The sequence below is a fragment of the Protomyctophum parallelum genome, assembly GCF_964188405.1.
Source record: "Protomyctophum parallelum genome assembly, chromosome: 17".
In the NCBI taxonomy this organism is placed as follows: Eukaryota; Metazoa; Chordata; class Actinopteri; order Myctophiformes; family Myctophidae; genus Protomyctophum; species Protomyctophum parallelum.
In genome coordinates, this window is record NC_139719.1 from 16,008,718 (window position 1) to 16,026,967 (window position 18,250).

At 45.4% G+C, this 18,250-nt stretch overlaps 1 protein-coding gene across 1 annotated transcript in view; it reads right to left on the reverse strand.

Annotated features, from left to right (window-relative positions):
• Nucleotides 1–18,250, reverse strand: part of adam12a (ADAM metallopeptidase domain 12a) — a 165,654-nt gene that overhangs the window by 41,990 nt on the left and 105,414 nt on the right. Inside the window, exons 10-11 of the mRNA XM_083788333.1 lie at nucleotides 17,820–17,904; nucleotides 9,351–9,499 (exon numbers count right to left, since the gene is read on the reverse strand). Of these exons, the coding sequence (XP_083644459.1) occupies nucleotides 9,351–9,499; nucleotides 17,820–17,904 (234 nt within the window). The remainder of the gene's footprint in view (nucleotides 1–9,350; nucleotides 9,500–17,819; nucleotides 17,905–18,250) is intronic.

Sequence of the window (18,250 nt, forward strand, 5' to 3'; positions counted from 1 at the left end):
CACTAGACCGTGACGGAGGCCTAGACCTAAATATATAACTCTATGGACTTCACTAGACCGTGACGGAGGCCTAGACCTAAATATATAACTCTATGGACTTCACTAGACCGTGACGGAGGCCTAGACCTAAATATATAACTCTATGGACTTCACTAGACCGTGACGGAGGCCTAGAACTAAATATATAACTCTATGGACTTCACTAGACCGTGACGGAGGCCTAGACCTAAATATATAACTCTATGGACTTCAATAGACCGTGACAGAAGCCCGCCGTCTCAAACTAACTTGAGCCACGTGAGACACCACCGAGCTAACTAAAGCTTTGCAAAGTTCGATTGAGCCAACTCAGGGTCGTCCGGGTTGTGAGGCAGAGAATACCTGATAGGCAGAGAATACTAAATCATGTTCTGGCGAGAGCATTTTCACCGACTGCCACTCAAAGTGGCTACTGGTCAAACACAGCGCGTCCTTGCACAAGGGCACTGGCCAATCACATGCAGCGCGTCCTTTTGACAAGTGGTATAGAGTTTCGAAGGACGTGTCAGTGACTGTGGAGCGGGCAGCAGTATTTTAGCTGTGACATGAGCGGCCCCTCCTGAGATACTTCCGGGTCCTACTTTTGTGTCGCTTTTGTGTCCCCATAGAGTTATACTGTGACGCTCCGTCGGACTAAATCTGAGACGAAAACAACCACGAAAGTTTATTTTTACCGCTTTCCTCGCAAAAAACAAAGCTGCCCTGCTCTCCCAAATCTGGCTGTGACAGGCCGTCTGCCCCACATGGAATACTATCGCCATTTTATTCTATTGTGTCAACTAAATCCTCATTAATGCAAACTAGATTCAACATACTCAAGCCTGCACACATTCTAAATATGCCCCCGAAATATTTTACAGAGCAAATGGACTGTTGCCACCTTCAATAATAATGATAATAATAGTCTTTATTGTCTCCACATAATATATTTTTGTTGTCATGGACACTTGTACAAAACATTAATAATTCCACTCGAGTTGGAAGCATTAAGACCCATTTGAACCCTCAATGGCTTCCTTTCTGAAAAATAACGTCATTGTAAAAATATTCACGCGTTTAGATATTCTATTTACAATGAGGTGCGGACGGGAGCTGGTGCCACTTGGACCCGGACGTAACGTAGCACTACAAAATAACGTCGGACATAAATACTAAATAGTCGTCAGCCACAAACACTCAGCCATTCATACTTTTACCCCCGCGCCATAAAAGCGCCATGTCGGGTCACTCATCAGGAAGTGGATGAGAACACAGCGAGGGCCAGTGGTGGATACGTGACCCCGTGTGCCCTGCGGAAGAGCAGCCTCTAAAGCCTCCCTCCGCCTGCCGCGTTTAATTGAGTCCGCGGGGAAATCAGTGGGAAAGAGCCCACGCTCGGTGTCTGCAGGCCAGACTGGCAGGCACCGAAAGGGCACTAACAACAGATCATATCACTTAATGTGATCACCCCCCCGGCGGTGCATGTGCAGCACAGCGCCGCGGCCGCGCACAGCGACAACCGGAGCCGTGGACCAGTAGTTTACGACCTGGTCGTTTTCACTTCCTACACCAGTGGTGTATGTAGGTGCCACTGCGCAAAAAACATGGAATACAGATGTGTATATCACAGGAAACTCCCGTTAAACTTTCCAACAAACTCCGGTAAACTCCCGAATTGTACCATCACACCTGTATATTACCGTATATTAACTGTATATGCTTGCTAAATTTGAGGTTCACGGGCAAAATACAGTGCCCATAATTGCCTGTTAACTCCTCTTTTCACGCAGTGAGCAGGACGTCGCATGTATTAATATGCATTTAGTTCCATTTTCCTCAAGAAGTATAAATAGGGTTAAAGTGATTAAACCGATTGTGATACTATGTTAACACATTTTGCTGGGGACCCCCTGGAACCCCTTCAAGGACCTCTGGGGGTCCCCGGCGGATTGAGAACCATCGGCCTACAGTAACATGGTAAGAGTATTCGGAGCCGGTTTCTCCGGTCTGGGGTTTTGTACTTCTGTCTGCTTTCATTCAGATTCGTTTCGGGAGGTATTGGATTCCTCCTCGCCAATAATAAAACATTGCGGATGATAACACATGTGTGGAATAAAAACAGTCCAATCTATGTGATCGCGGGTGTTTGTGCAACTTTTCTCATTTCCTTTCCTTGAAGACCTTGCATGGAAAAGTCTTCTGGCGCGACTTCATCCTTCCCTCGGAAAAGTGTTTTGGCAGATTCTGACACGCGGATGTCCGCGGCGGCTCTATACAGCTATGTGCTTTAATGGGCCCGATCAGTGCTCTATGGCTGAGAGGCTGTGACAGATACTGGCCGTGGCCGTGCCGTGTCCCCCGTGTGCTCCGTGTGATCTGAACCACATGGACGACAGACAGACAGACAGACAGACAGACAGACAGACAGACAGACAGACAGACAGACAGACAGACAGACAGACAGACAGACAGACAGACAGACAGACAGACAGACAGACAGACAGACAGACAGACAGACAATTCTTCTGACTGTAGGAGAGAGGCTCTTCCTGTGACCCAGGTGCAGGCCTTAAAGAAGGAGTGCAGCCGGGCCAATGTTTCATTCATGGGTTATTCAGATGGCGGCGTTCATGCTTCGTTGAGAGTCACGTACTGTACAGTCCTTGACTCCTTGGCCTGAGAATCCTCTCACAAACCTGAGCGGTGAAAAACAGCCCAGTCAGCAGCGTCGAGTCGTGCACAGGTAATGACGATGTACAGGCAAATACGAGACCGGTAATAAAGTACAGTTTTTTGGCAATGAAGCTGCACAGTGTTCGATTTCCCGAGCCTGGCTGGACCTTTTGTCACACCTCGGCTACTCTCTCCAATGTTCCCTGTCTCTCTTCACCGTGTGTACTATCAATAATGGCAGAAAAAGTCAAAACAATATCTTTTAAAACAAGCGGAAAAAGGCTGAAGAGCGTGTGCTGGATATACTAGGGAGCCCACTGCTGTATTTTGGAAACAGAGGCTGCTAGGGTAATCAGTGTGTGTGTGTGTGTGTGTGTGTGTGTGTGGGGAGAAGGAGGAGCTTTATGTGTGTGTGTGAGATATAATCTCTGTAAGGATGAGAGACGCGTTCTCATTTAGAGGTAATAGCTGGACGGAGGGCACCGATGGTCGGGGCCGACGGGAGGCAGGAAGCGCTCTTTGGTTTGCTGTTGGGTGGAGGAAACCTTGTATGTCCAAAATGCATACTTTTCAGGAACTAAAAAAAAAAAAAAAAAAAACCTGGATCCAATGTAGTTATTATTTAGTCAGAAAGCTCTTGTTAATACTTTAAAATTGGTCAGATATTTGTGATAATTTTTCCTAGTTCTGTGTTAGATTGTAGTAGGTGGCTCAGGCCAGGGGTAGAGTGGACGATTAGGAAACGGAAGGTTCCCAGTTCCATCCCAGGCTCCCCCAGAGTCTGTCGAAGTGTCCTTCAGCGAGACACTGAACCACTAATTGCTCCTGATGAGCAGGTTTCCTCGGTGTGAATGTAATGCACAATCTACTGTATGTAATGCGCTTTGGATAAAGGCGCTATATATAAATGTGCCATTTTACTAATGAATTGCATTTTTATAGCGCTTTTCCAAGTGCTCAAAGCGCTTGGTTCATTCATTCATACATTTGGAGGTGAATCGGCGAACAGTCCACGCCAGCGTCCTCACTTCCCACATTCACACACCAATGGTGGCGAGCTCACACCGACCAACTCATTGGAGGCAATGTAGGGTTCAGTGTCTTGCCCAAGGACACTTCGATATGTAGACAGGAGGAGCCAGGATTCGAACCGCCAACCCAGGGATCATTGGATGACCTGCTCTACCTCCTGAGCCACAGCCGCCAACTAATATTTAGTATGACAGAAGTATAGGAAGTTAATTTACAAAACAAAACCCAAACAGCTGAAAGACAAAGATAGGATGTTTCCCTCCGACAGCAACACTATGCAGATGTGCAGCTGGTGGCGTGGCCTTCAGACTGTTCTGTTCTGTTCGTTCGCCCTTTATTATTATATAATATTATATATATATATATATATATATATATATATATATATATATATATATATATATCTTTTTTTTTTTTTTTTTTTTTTTACTTCCTCCCGGCGTTCATATCTCGTTATCTCCTCCTCTCCGTTCTCGGTGCCACAGGAGAGAACCTGGGCGGATATCGGCGTGCACCTTTTTGTCGGTGCACATAAACCACCCTGAGGGAAATGACGGTACGTAGTAGAAGTGAGAGATCAATCACAACACACCGAGGGCACCGTCTGTGACTTAGTGTGGCCCTGCAGTACAGTACAGTACAGTACAGTACAGTACAGTACAGTACAGTACAGTACAGTACAGTACAGTACAGTACAGTACAGTACAGTACAGTACAGTACAGTACAGTACAGTACAGTACAGTACAGTACAGTACAGTATTTGGTTGCGAGGGGCCCTTGGCTGCGGTGTAATCAGCGCAGCCCTGTTGTATAAAACTCATTGGAAGACCTGGCCTCGCGAGGAGGCATTCCACATAATCAAATTGCTTTGAAAAGGAGCTGGTCGCCTGCCTGGAAAAACATGGCAGTCGGCGCTATAAACAAATAATTGTAGCTACGGGCTGATGAATCGCTCACAGGTGATTCAGTAGTGTGTAGTGTGTGTGTGTGTGTGTGTGTGTGTGTGTGTGTGTGCGTGTGTGTGTGCGTGCGTGCATGCGTGTGTGTGCGCATGAGTGTGTGCATGTGTGTGGCCACATGGCCTTTTAAAGTGTGCGACTGCGAAGGGTTGGCGCTGGGCCCATGGGAGCATGGCCTGCCTGGGGCGGAGCACACGGCCCTGACCTAGAATTAACTAGGAAGACGCAGGGAGGGAATATAGAATTCCTAAGCATCCTCATTTAAAAGCCTTGGGTTTGTTTAAGCCCTGGATTAATTGGGTGAAGCAGCAGGGTTATTCAGGGGAGGCTTTTAACCACCTTCAACCTGGCATCCCTACGTTGTTGCCATGTTGTGAGCTTGTGAGCTTGCATGTACAGCTTGTACATCGTACGACGAAACATAAATTAGGGCTTAACGTACAGGGTGGTTAAGTGGTTAACAATATCACACTCGTGTGAAGTGGGGGTCGCAGCGACAAACATAAAAGTCCATAGACTTGACTGGCAAAGAAATTACATCATAACTACTACCCCTTTTTTCAAACTTAACTACAGGAGCGGATATAGTACTGACGGTCTGAAGGTCTGAAGGTCTTAGAACCGAAACGTTTGCTTTTGAATTGCACTTTGAGCACAGAGCACTTTATGAACATGATAATATAAAAGGAAAAATGTTTCCCTAAGTCTCAGTCTATAGAAGTTTTTACTTCATTTTGTTATACAGTGAGCGAGTCGTGTTCGGTCAAGTTTTCTTTCTGTATATTCGTAAAAGCCATTGCATTGGAAAAACAGGCAAGCCTCGTCCCGTGCGTTTGTCGACCGGAGGATGGAACAACGAAGCGGGGCCTCGTCTGTGGAGCTGCACTCAGGACAAAACGAAATGGAGTATGTATAATTCTGTGTGTCTGCTCAAGATCCAGATATTCCAAAGAGGCGATAATAAGTCCTCGCTGCGTTGTGTGGCCGCACGCACGACAGATGGCTTTCAGGGCTGGTTAACTATTTATCCAGAGCTGACGCAACAAATCCTTTATACATTAAACTTGCATGTGTGTCAAAGAATAGCATCCCTCAGCAGCCCAGTCTGACAGAGCTATAACGGAGAGAGTCAGACAGACACAAATATTTTATTCTTAGTTTAACGGGTACTTCTCTCTTTCTCTCTCTCTTTTTTCCCTCCCTTCCACTTCCCCTTGTTGACCCTTGCGGACGGAGCCCTTGACCAGAGGTCTGCGGCTTGCCCCTCAACCGGGTGTTAAATGCGATCCTCAACATCTCACTGAGCTCTTTTTATGGAGGCTATAATGAGGAATAGTGTTAGCTAGTGTTTTCGGTGGGCCGGCTCCAAGGCAAACACACAGATGTGTTTCCAGCATAAACAGCGCAGTCTGAAGCTCCCCCGGACCACCGGAGCTTGGCCACGTCCTCCTATCTAATATTTCTCTATCCAAGACGTCCCCCCCTCGTCTCCACTTAAGTGCGTGCTACATGATGTTACAGCACGGAATTAACCACTTAAGGCCCCGCAATACTTCCTCCGCGGAGGGGGTCGGTGACTCGGGTCAATGCTGTGACAATGACCCGATCTATGAGCTCACAGCACACGCAATGTTGCGTTGAGCTTGCTGCGATGAGCATGTATAGATCTGCTATTTTTCCCTCCACATTTTCACCCCAGGGTGGGAACGCTCTAGGGTTCATGAAGTTAAGAATGATATACGGTGCGATATGGTTTCATATGCACAGGCTAGTCTATAGGCTGTCTCTCGTCCCAAAAGGAATGCGTGTCATATACCCTGTAGCACAGCCCACAGGGGTTCAGAGTGGGGGCGCAGGAAAGGACATTTTCTATAAAGTATGCAATGTGTATACATACGTATCTGCAGTCAAAAAGTGATTTCAGATCAACCTAGTGTCGCTATTTGGGACTTATCATTATTGTTCAAAATTGTGATGCAATGCAATACGCAACACATCCACTCCAACTCTGAATAGAGAAAAGAGGGAGTGGTGTGTGGGTCCGTAATTATCAGAGACTGAGTTCATTGGAACACCTGTTCTATTGTAGGTAAACACATTTAAGTTCTTTCCCTTGTAGTTAGGAGGAAGTATGAGGAAACAGGTGAATTTGAGAAAGATACCAAGGCTCTCCGCTCAGTTGAGTTTTAAAAAGCCATTATTTTTAGTAATGGCTCTTAGCTTGGCAAGGCTTGATGGACAGTACAGTGCTAGCTAGCGCCATGTCCAGGGGGTGGATATCATGCCGCCTCAGGCACCTTACCTACAGAATCAATACGCATGTAGAGACCATACCGTACGGAGTCCCAACGGAGTGCAACTACACAACCTGCTGGTGTAATGATAATAATGTGCTGGCCGTGAACATTTGAACCTAACGTCTTCAGCAATGAGTCATCCGGCCACGGGGCATGAGCGCAGCTGTAATAAAACTCAGCGGCAATACAATTTGCGTGCGGAAACGAATGTTTATATTTGATTGTAATCGGCTCGTCTTGAGTGATGTTCGTTAAAAGAAACTCAAGCAAAGGCGTCACTCGTCGCGAGGCTAATGATATCCTGAAGGATCTGACAATGCATGCAGTGCAGAGGGGGGGGTGGTTGGGGAGTTCATGCAGCGTTGTGTGGCCTGTACCCAGGAATGGCCTCATTGGAGTTCATGGTGATGTTTTGGGGGGCGGGGCTCGCTACCACAGTGATTCTCAACGTGTGGTCCGGGGACTGTAACCGATGGTAACCAATCAGCCATTAGGACGCCATCAAGGCGCGCCAAAATACATTTGTGTCGACAAAATCAACTGTAGATTTAGTCGACTAAAATCTTATGGTATTTAGTCGTTTACCTAAAAACGGCCAAAATACTTGCGTGCACGCTCGTGGTCTTTATGTGCATTATGGGTCGTAATGTGCAAAAAATGCGATATTCGGCGCTTAAACTAAAACTAAAGCACTAAAACTAGACTAAAACTCTTCAGATTACTAAAATATATATAAAAAAATTCAAAAGACTATGACTGGTTCCAGCGGGTCCTCAGCTAAATGATCGATAGTTTTGGACCAAATGGACCCTTACAGCTTTGTTACTGGTGTAAAACTGCAGCGCAGCCGTCGTTGTTACTCTTCCGAATTTGGAGTGCGCATACTGGGAGCCACTATTTCCAGTTCACCCTGTAGTACAAATGCATGAGAGGATTTTGCACAACGAGTGCAATGGATGCATTTCGACAAGCCCGTATAAGACGAGTACTTCGTGTAGTGCCCAGCTGGTTGATCAGGTGACTCGATTTGATTGACTGACCGTTTACGTTGCTGTGTCACAGCGCTATCCATGGTGCTGAATTATGATAGCTTTCTAAGTATGTAACCCGTTTGAGTTTGACTGCAACATGATCCAACACAATGTTGGTTATATTATCTACCATCACTCATTTAATTTACCCAACATTATCTTTTTTTGTTAAATCAAAGTTAGCTATTCTGTTTTGTTCTGCAACATCTGCTACTCTTCAAAGTTTAGGCAAAATCCAAGCCTTGCTTAGATTTTTCTTTTGAAATTAATGGTCTGATGTTTTCCGTTTGTTTTGGGTGAAATTAATGTTTGACAATGTGCTCCCATGTTATGTTTAAAAAGGGTAGGCAATATAAGCCTCGGCTTCAGCCTACACCTTTTCGGTACTACTAGCATTAGTGGATTTAAATGCAGTACATATTAGGGCATTAAAGACTTTTCCAAGTCGACTTGTCAGACAGTAAAGTCGAAGTTGAGTCGACTTATCATTTTATGACGGGGGTGGGGGTGGGTGGGTGCGCGCACTCAAATACGGAGCCTGTCAAACAAAGCCCTGCGCACACAGTGGCCTCTCCAATATGGCACAGTGTATGTATCATCTATATGGCAAAGCGCTGATTATCAAAACATAAAACTGTAATAGTAGATACTAAACAATGCAGGCACACACGCAAGTGTGCGTCGCACACTGGTACACAGCCCAGAAAAGAGAACACAACAGGAGAGGGGGCATAATTAGCACACAGCGCAACGCAGCGCAGCACAACGGCCCGAGAACACAATACAAAATATAACATTAACACTAGTGGCAGTCAGCAGCCCGACCTTCAGAACACAATATAGAAGACAGGTCTAGATATTAACATTACAGCAGCCAGCAGCAGTTTGGCACATCATCAGAATACAATCTGCATTACCTTCCACGTGAACCTCCTCCTCCTCCTCCTCCTCCAACAACTCGATAACGTTCTCATGTTACTTATTTTCTGAGCCATGCAAATAAACAACAACCCGCACTGACCGGAGACGGAGAGATTCACGCGTAAAGCTAAACCAGAAACAGGACAGTCATTGCGTCAGCACGGATGTAGCCTCGGAAACCCAGACGTTTTATTTCCAGCACGGAGGTGGGGGAGATATCGTTTAGGGATAAAGTTTGCACGCTTCTATCTGTTACTTCTATGACACTGCGCAGTTCAAATTCAGCCAGTCCTCCAGTCAATAGTGGGACACCGCTGAGAGCCACATACACAGCTGCAGTTGGTTTTTAATTAAGGGCGCGTTCTGAATGCAATGCAAACTAATAGGCGAGTGCGCTCCGGTGCGTTATGCAACTCACCCTGTGGAGGGGGTCATGATGCAGCCTCCGCGGTCCACTGTCACCCTGCAGCCGCAGCCCCTCTCCGGCGTGTCGTGGTTCATTCCAAAGTTGTGGCCCAGCTCGTGGGCCAGGGTGACCGCCGCCCCCAGAGGGTTGTCCGAGTGGTCCTGAAACACCAAGCACACGAGAGGCACTGAAACACGATGTACACGAGAGGCACTGAAACACCAAGCACACGAGAGGCACTGAAACACGATGTACACGAGAGGCACTGAAACACCAAGCACACGAGAGGCACTGAAACACCAAGCACACGAGAGGCACTGAAACACCAAGCACACGAGAGGCACTGCTAGTCAACATTCAACATATCAAGGCCAATTCTTTATAGAGGGTATGCGCGTGACATCATCATCAAACCAGGAAGTTATGCAGGAACGCCTACTGAGTGGCAAAAAACTACTTTCTGGCCTCGACAGCCCATACATCCAAACAGAAAAGTCATATCCGATTGCATTAAACAATGTTAAACTATGTTAAACTCACTTTGCATGTTGCTTTGCCACTCGATTTGCCACTCAATGTGCCATTCACTTTAAGCATGCGCATACCCTCTATTCTGCATTTGAGCCACGGACCACCATTTGATGACATTTAGCCTTACAGACCCAATGTATGTACAGTATATGTAGACAATTCCATGCTGTATTGATGTTGGTTCCATAGGAGAGATAACAGGCAAACAGGCAAAATAACAATTCTTCTTCTACATTCTCTCAATTATGTAGACTTCGTGTAAATGCCGATGTTTAACAATAATGTAACTCTTGAGAGTATAAAATGGAATCAAATGGACCATTTTGTGTCGTTTTACACTATCAAGAGTTAAAGATCTATAAGGGTCCATTTTGGTTATATTTCCAGGAATTTCTTGAGAGAAGGTTAGTTGTTAAACAAGACTTGTTGGTTTTGTACTGTAGCTTTGTAGCTGGAGTTGAAGACAGCTCAACTCGGATCGTCTTCCTTCTTGAAAATGTCACTGTGCTACTCAGTCTGGACAGAGGCTGCTTGACTCGCATTTCATAACGTCAACTGTTACGTAGCCACGTTGTTGCTGATACGTCATCAGCCAGCAGCACTCTGTCCATGCTTCTCACTGTTGACACAAATAGCGCTGTCCAAGACTTGAGAGTAAAAACCTACAAATGATAAATGATTCAGATTCAGTAGTACAAAAATGACGGCTGTGTGGGGTGAGTTTAGTGAATGATAAGGGGCCGTTGCAGGACAACAGCAGTAGCTGTGTGGGGTGAGTTTAATGAATGATAAGGGGACGTCGCAGGACAACAGCAGTAGCGGTGTGGGGTGAGTTTAGTGAATGATAAGGGGACGTTGCAGGACAACAGCAGTAGCTTTGTGGGGTGAGTTTAGTGAATGATAAGAGGACGTCGCAGGACAACAGCAGTAGCTGTGTGGGGTGAGTTTAATGAATGATAAGGGGACGTCGCAGGACAACAGCAGTAGCGGTGTGGGGTGAGTTTAGTGAATGATAAGGGGACGTTGCAGGACAACAGCAGTAGCTGTGTGGGGTGAGTTTAGTGAATGATAAGGGGATGTCACAGGACAACAGCAGTAGCTGTGTGGGGAGGGTTTAGTGAATGACGTTGGAGGACAACAGCAGTAGCTGCGCAGTGTGCATTGATACAACGTCAAACTGTTGTTTTTCCTCAACCCACACCACAGACAAATCAGAAGCCTCGGCTCCATTTCAACCTTCATATGTCCCGCCTACCTGTGGAGAATAGGAGATTGTCCAGACGGAGTAGCACAGTGACATTTTCAGATCCGCGGAACGCAGCAAATCAGGCAGTAACCCAGGCCAAGGTATTTTGCATCTTCATGTCGCTGGCTTCCATTGACACAATGAATGGTAGGCTTTATAGCTGCCATGTGTGGACGCAGCATTACAATTTAGTTGTGCAAAACAATGGCTTAATTACACATACTCTAGGAGAAAAGATACTGTAGCCAGTCAAAGAAAGATAATCGCTTCTCTGAGGGTGCACTGGAGAGACATTGCTCACAATATTTATGTCTACTGCCGAAATTAAATGCATACTACTGAAATTAATTGCATATTGCCGGAATTAAACCAACACTCTTCAATCCAACACACACACGCACGCACACACACAGACGTTTGCCGCCTAAAATAAGGGATGAAACGGCACCTCAGTGCGTTTGGCGGACCTTGACAATGCCAGATGTGCGCTTCCAACATAACACACTCACACACACACACACACACACACAGAGAGTTCTGGATATGCTCCTGTCCTCCTCACGCACACGCAGACACACACACACACGCACAGGAGAGGGACGGAAAAGGAAACGAGTGGAACACTGAGACAGGTCAGTGGGAAAGATGTCCGCAAGGTCCACTTAGAAAGCATACATGACCGGAGAGTCAGTCGCATAGATGTCCTGGAAAGGTGTGTAAAAGACCAGATGAAAGCCAAGGCCAGGTGAATTATGTAGTGTCGGCAGCCTTTACAATATTCTCCTCCTTAAGAATGCCAGGACCAATTTTTTTGTTTGGGTAACAAATTGGCATATTTTTAATTCATCGTTTTAACATACAAGAAAGATCTGGTGGATTGAAGAGATGTTTTTTTTTGTTCATTCATTGCAAATGTATTCTCTCGATTCGCCACCAGATGGCGGGAAAGCATCATTATGCTGATTTTGGCTAAAATAGACGGATCTTCCTAAGTCACTTCCGGTTGAACGATCAACAACATCCTGTAGTATTTTGACCCTAGTCAATAGTTTGGCTGGTCCGGATTGCTAAGCTAATGCTATATTTTTCATAACTAAGTCAAATTAACCTCAAATCAACCCCAAAAGATCGCAAAATATCACATTTTTTACACCGACGCACATAGAGACGGCGCGCGTGCACGATAGCGCACGATCACGCGGATTTCGGCCGTTTTTTGGTAAATTACATCCAACATTAGTGATATTAGCGAAAAAATATTAATTTTTGCTCTTTTGACCCCGCGATAACTGATATTGATTGTCATTCCGTTTTTTTCGTTAACGGGAGGTTTAGATTTTTCGATTAATTCCGTTTTTTCCGTGAATTGTAGGCCAAGGGTTAAATGTGCGTTTTTTTAAAAGGCTATAATGGTTCGACAATGAATTTGGTGGCAGTGGTGGTGGCAGATAGATGGCCACCGTCCGGAAGAAGACCCCCCTAATGGGAAAGAAAATAGGAACCAGGAGCAAGATTAAAATACCAGAAGAACAACCAGAACCTTTCCAGTTTATTGTTGTACAGCATATTTGTTTGACGGGAAACCACCTCCTTGGTTTTTTGCCCTGGACACAATATAATAAGGTGAATAAAAACAATTGATTGTGAGTACTTTGGACTGTTTTGAGTATTGTTTTTAGTATTTTTGAGTACCTTGGGTATTTTGGACTATTTATTTAGGACTAATTCAAGTGCCTGTGGCACATTACCCTCACTCAGCACAGAGTGTGACATTTGAATGGTTCTTTGTTGTCTAGAGAACATATTTTCTTTGTTGGCTCCTCAAAGAACTGGGCATTTCTTAACGTGGCAAAAGCAAGGTTTATATTCAGCGAAAACAAGCTGAGAGCTTGTATATCTGCTTTTTTGGACAAAGAGATTTGGAGGAGGGGAGTATGGACCCCTGGGAGACACCAGTCGATGAAGATAATTGTAAGTGGTTCTTTATAGAACCATGAAAAGAAATGGTTCTATATAAAGAACCTTGATCTGAAAGGTTCTTCTGGAACCAAGAAATGGCTCTCCTATTTGGCCTCACTTTGTATAGCACCTTTCATGACGTAGAATGCAGCTCAAAGTGCTTTACAGAACAAAGGAGAAAAAAAAGAAAAGAGTTTAGAAACTTTAGCAACAAAGTTTGGGCAACTCTGTCTTTGGGTGTGGAATCGTGGATCAGCTGCTTCCCCCGTTTGGTTGAATGGTGGATCAGCTGCTTCCCCCGTTGGGTTGAATGGTGGATCAGCTGCTTCCCCCGTTGGGTTGAATGGTGGATCAGCTGCTTCCCCCGTTGGGTTGAATGGTGGATCAGCTGCTTCCCCCGTTGGGTTGAATGGTGGATCAGCTGCTTCCCCCGTTGGGTTGGATCAGCTGCTTCCCCCGTTGGGTTGAATGGTGGATCAGCTGCTTCCCCCGTTGGGTTGAATGGTGGATCAGCTGCTTCCCCCGTTGGGTTGAATGGTGGATCAGCTGCTTCCCCCGTTGGGTTGAATGGTGGATCAGCTGCTTCCCCCGTTGGGTTGCGGTGCCGTGCTTGTGTCGGCGTGCGAGCGAACAGAGCCACCAGACTCCTCACTTCCCTGTGCATTATTCAGCATGGCCGGCCCGTCAGTCTGAACCGGGCTGGCGCTGATGAAGTGAGGCGCTCTGCTGCATGCACGCCATGCACGGGGGCTGGAGAACACAGCGGTCACACCAGCTGTCCACACACTCACTAAACATCACAGCTGCGCTGCAGCCTGCACTCACGCACAACCAACCCACTCATTCCATTTGTCAGGCACCTTTCTGCACGGCTTCACCCTTTGAGCTTTATCCACATTGAACCTGGTGTCCCTATTTTGGGCATGTGTAGGTGGCAGGTATAGGTATAGATTTTTTTCTTATATTAAATGTATGCAGGGGCGGCCTTAGGAGAGGAGAGTGGGGGTAAAGTACAGCTTTGAGGTACTTTAACTGTACTCGAGTATTTGCATTCTTTGCTATACTTTGAACTCGTACTCCACTCTTAACGCCACTACAATTCTTTCAATCTTAATTCCATTACAATTATTTGACAGCTGTAATGACTAGTCCCTCTGCATATTTAGATTATTATTACAAAAGCCGTTTTATGCTTGGGATATTTTTAAATAGCCGTTCTACCCGCTCTCGACACATCTCATTGCAACGTGTTGTGACTGTAATTCAGGCCTTTTACTTGTTACAGTAGGTCAATAACGGGTCTAAAATCCTACTTTCATGCCTCTCTGATATTAAGGGCTGAATGGCTCAGAATTTCCTTCAATTAAACGAAACAAAGCCAGAAATAATTGTCATTGGTCCCCCTAATGCAGCACCTTCTTTTCACTCAGAACTTAATACATTGTCCTCCAATGTCACTCATGCTATTCCATGCTTTTTGGTTCTTGCCTTATGTAAATCAATCTGGATTAAGAGCGACTAAATGCCTAAATTGTTAAATTGTAAATTGTTATTCAGCCCGCAACCTGGGTGTCATCTTTGATTCGAATCTCTTTCAGTCCTCAAGTCACACGGGTAGTCCAGACAGCTACAGAATATAGCTAGAATTAAATCCTCCATCACCTGCAGACCTTGAAAAGGTAATTCAACGCTTTTATTTCATCATGTGGAATGCCCTTTACCCGTGGAGCTGAGGCTGGCAAAATCAGTGTCGTCTTTTAAATCCCTTCTAAAAACCTATTTGTATAAGGCCTTTTCTTAGTGGCTTCTGCCGTTGTTATGATGTTTTAAATTGTTCATTCTATGTTCATTCTTTGTTGGTTTTACGTACGTGTTGATCTGTGTGTATTGTTTAACCTGTAATTTTATTTGCTGCCTCTGTATGTAAAGCACTTTGTAACTTTGTTTAAAAAGGTGTTATATAAATAAAGCAGAGATCTCTAGGACTCAGAGCAGCAGTCGTACCCAGACAGACAGCAGAGAGCTCTATAGGGACTCAGAGCAGCAGTCGTACCCAGACAGACAGCAGAGAGCTCTATAGGAACTCAGAGCAGCAGTCGTACCCAGACACAGAGCTCTATAGGGACTCAGAGCAGCAGTCGTACCCAGACACAGAGCTCTATAGGGACTCAGAGCAGCAGTCGTACCCAGACAGAGAGCTCTATAGGAACTCAGAGCAGCAGTCGTACCCAGACAGACAGCAGAGAACTCTAGGACTCAGAGCAGCAGTCCTACCAGCAGTGGTGCAGTGGTGAGTGCACGCAAGTTGGCATCTCGAGAGAGTGCCTTTCTAGTTTTATATTGCAGTATTGCTACTTAATTTTTTTATATTCGGATCTCCATTAGCTGCCACCAAAGTAGAAGCTATACGCTTCCTTGGGGCCCACAAAAAAGTAACGACTTTTACTCAAGTAAAACTGAAGTGGTGGAAGTACTAAGCAGATTGAGCAGAAGGCGTCTCGGCGCCGGGAGGCCCCGAGGGCGCCGAGGCTAAGGCTTCATGCGTATGACCTGATGTATGTGTGTATGTTTAGGGCTCTGCCATAACGACCCGCGTCCGTCCGACCGTACGCCCGTCCCCACTTTACCATCTGGGTAGGAACGACAATCTAAGAACCATCTGGGGGACGGCTATTAAACCCCGACCACCAGAACCAGCCAACCCAGAGTCCCTCAAAGAAAAATACAGACACCGTCAGGGAGAGAAAACGGTGTGCGACATTACAGAGGGAGGGAGGGGGTGGAGAGACTGAATGAAACATAAATGGTAAAAGGGCTGTTGTGAGAGTGCGAGACAAACGGAGATGACAGAGTGTATGACAGAGACGTAGAGAGAGAGAGAGAGAGAGAGAGAGAGGACCCCCTTAACTCTGAGAGTGTACAAATGGAACCAAATGGACCCATTTGAACACTAATCGTGGACCCATTTGAGTTACAGTCCTGTTATGGTCATCTATTTCTATCTCTTGATGTGTTTCTGGTAATATTATTCATTTCGTATGTCCGTGAGGCAAAAATGGAATGTTGACAAAAACGTCCACCATGAGCCTGCATGGTGATGACTCCTGAGAGAGAGAGAGAGAGAGAGAGAGAGAGATAAAACTAGTATTATACTAGGATGACTGTCTCTGATACAAAGACCATGAGGAGGGTTAGGGTTCCTCTAGGATGACTGTCTCTGATACAAAGACCATGAGGAGGGTTAGGGTTCCTCTAGGATGACTGTCTCTGATACAAAGACCATGCGGGATGGTTAGGGTTTCTCTTCCCACTAAAGGGTGATTTACACCAGTGGTTTTCAACCTTTTGCATTTCGAGGCCCATTATTTGTTAGGCATTTGAGCCACGGACCACCATTTGATGACATTTAGCTTCTCAGACCCAAAACTAAAGAATGTTTTGTTTTCATGCTGTGATTTCATGCTGTATTGATGTTGGTATTGGTACCAGAGATAACAGGCCTGATAAAAATAACAATTCAACAAACAACAAATACAACAAGATCCTAGGGCTCACGTAATCAATAAGGACAGTGGGATGCGTCCCACCCCCCTCCCACACACACACACACACACACACACACACACACACACGAAACGTTACAATCGTTGTAACTTTAATATCCACTCTGAAAACTCCTCAGTTCAACTACTCTCAGAGGGGAAACATGAGAGTGTTATGTCAGTCAGGACAGAGCGTGCCAACAACTCTGCAAAGGTTGGGGGGGCTGTGGGGGGGGGGAGTCCAGGACAGGGAGGAGGAGGAGGAAGAGGAGGAGGGGGGGAGGGAAACATGGATAAAGTAGGTCAATTGCGGTGATTGTCGATGTTTATAATCTCAAAAGACCCCCAGTTTGATATGCATTATATTATAGGGCCATTTGATACCATGTATTATCTCTGCAGGGACCCCATACACTGTAAACTCATTTCAGAAAGAGCACACATGGAACCAAATGGACCCGGATACATTTCGACCCCATGGTTGGTTGGCCCCCCAAACCCGACATTGAGAAACAGAGAGTAAGCCACGATTTACCGGATCCTTTGTAAACTGGAGGGCAGCGCAGTCTAGTCTCCTTTAGCTGTGTTTTACCGGATCCTCCATAAACTGGAAGCCAGTGTCTTCTACCACATTTTACCAGATCCTCCATAAACTGGAAGCAAGTGTCTTCTACCACATTTTACCAGATCCTCCATAAACTGGAAGCAAGTGTCTTCTACCACATTTTACCAGATCCTCCATAAACTGGAAGCAAGACAGTGTCTTGTCTACCGCGTTTTACCGGATCCTTCATAAACTGGAAGCCAGTGTCTTGTCTGCCACATTTTACCAGATCCTCCATGAACTGGAAGCAAGACAGTGTCTTGTCTACCGCGTTTTACCGGATCCTTCATATACTGGAAGACAGTGTCTTGTCTACCGCGTTTTACCGGATCCTCCATAAACTGGAAGCCAGTGTCTTTTCTCCAGTGTCAGTGTCCAATACCCAGGACTATTATCTGTCTCTCGATATGTTTGATGTTTATGTTTCACTGCATGTTTGAAATAGTACTGTAATTTAATTTAACTTTAATAAAAAAAAAAAGTCTTATAACCACATTAAACCAATTCCAATGTGTCACACTTTGTCAAAATCTCTCAAGATTTGTCATAATGTGCCAAAATATATATACAAAGTATATAGGGCTCCTCCTCCCTCTTACCATGACGATGCCTCCAGACTGCTCGGCGGTGCACATGCTCATGATGGGAGCCATGCCTATGGTGGTTCCCTGGAAGTACACCCCACTGCAGGAGACACAACAATGGACAGAGAACAGTTAACACCAACGTTATTTAACAGATGTAAAAATATAGATCTGATGTGGTTAAGTGATGCAGAGCGACTGAGATGGATTTTTGAACAGAAGATATTTGCATTAGCAGAATATATAGAGAAAGCTTCGGACATACGGACAAAGAAAACGTATATGTGATTTTGCTTATTTCTGTTCTGTTTTTGTTTTTACCAAATACTTGGTGTAGCTTCTGTGTGAGAACTGAACGTGATATTGTTTATTTATGTTGTTGGTGTCTTATAATCCCGTAAGGGATGGGTCTTAACGACAAGACACGGAAATAAAGATTCATTAAT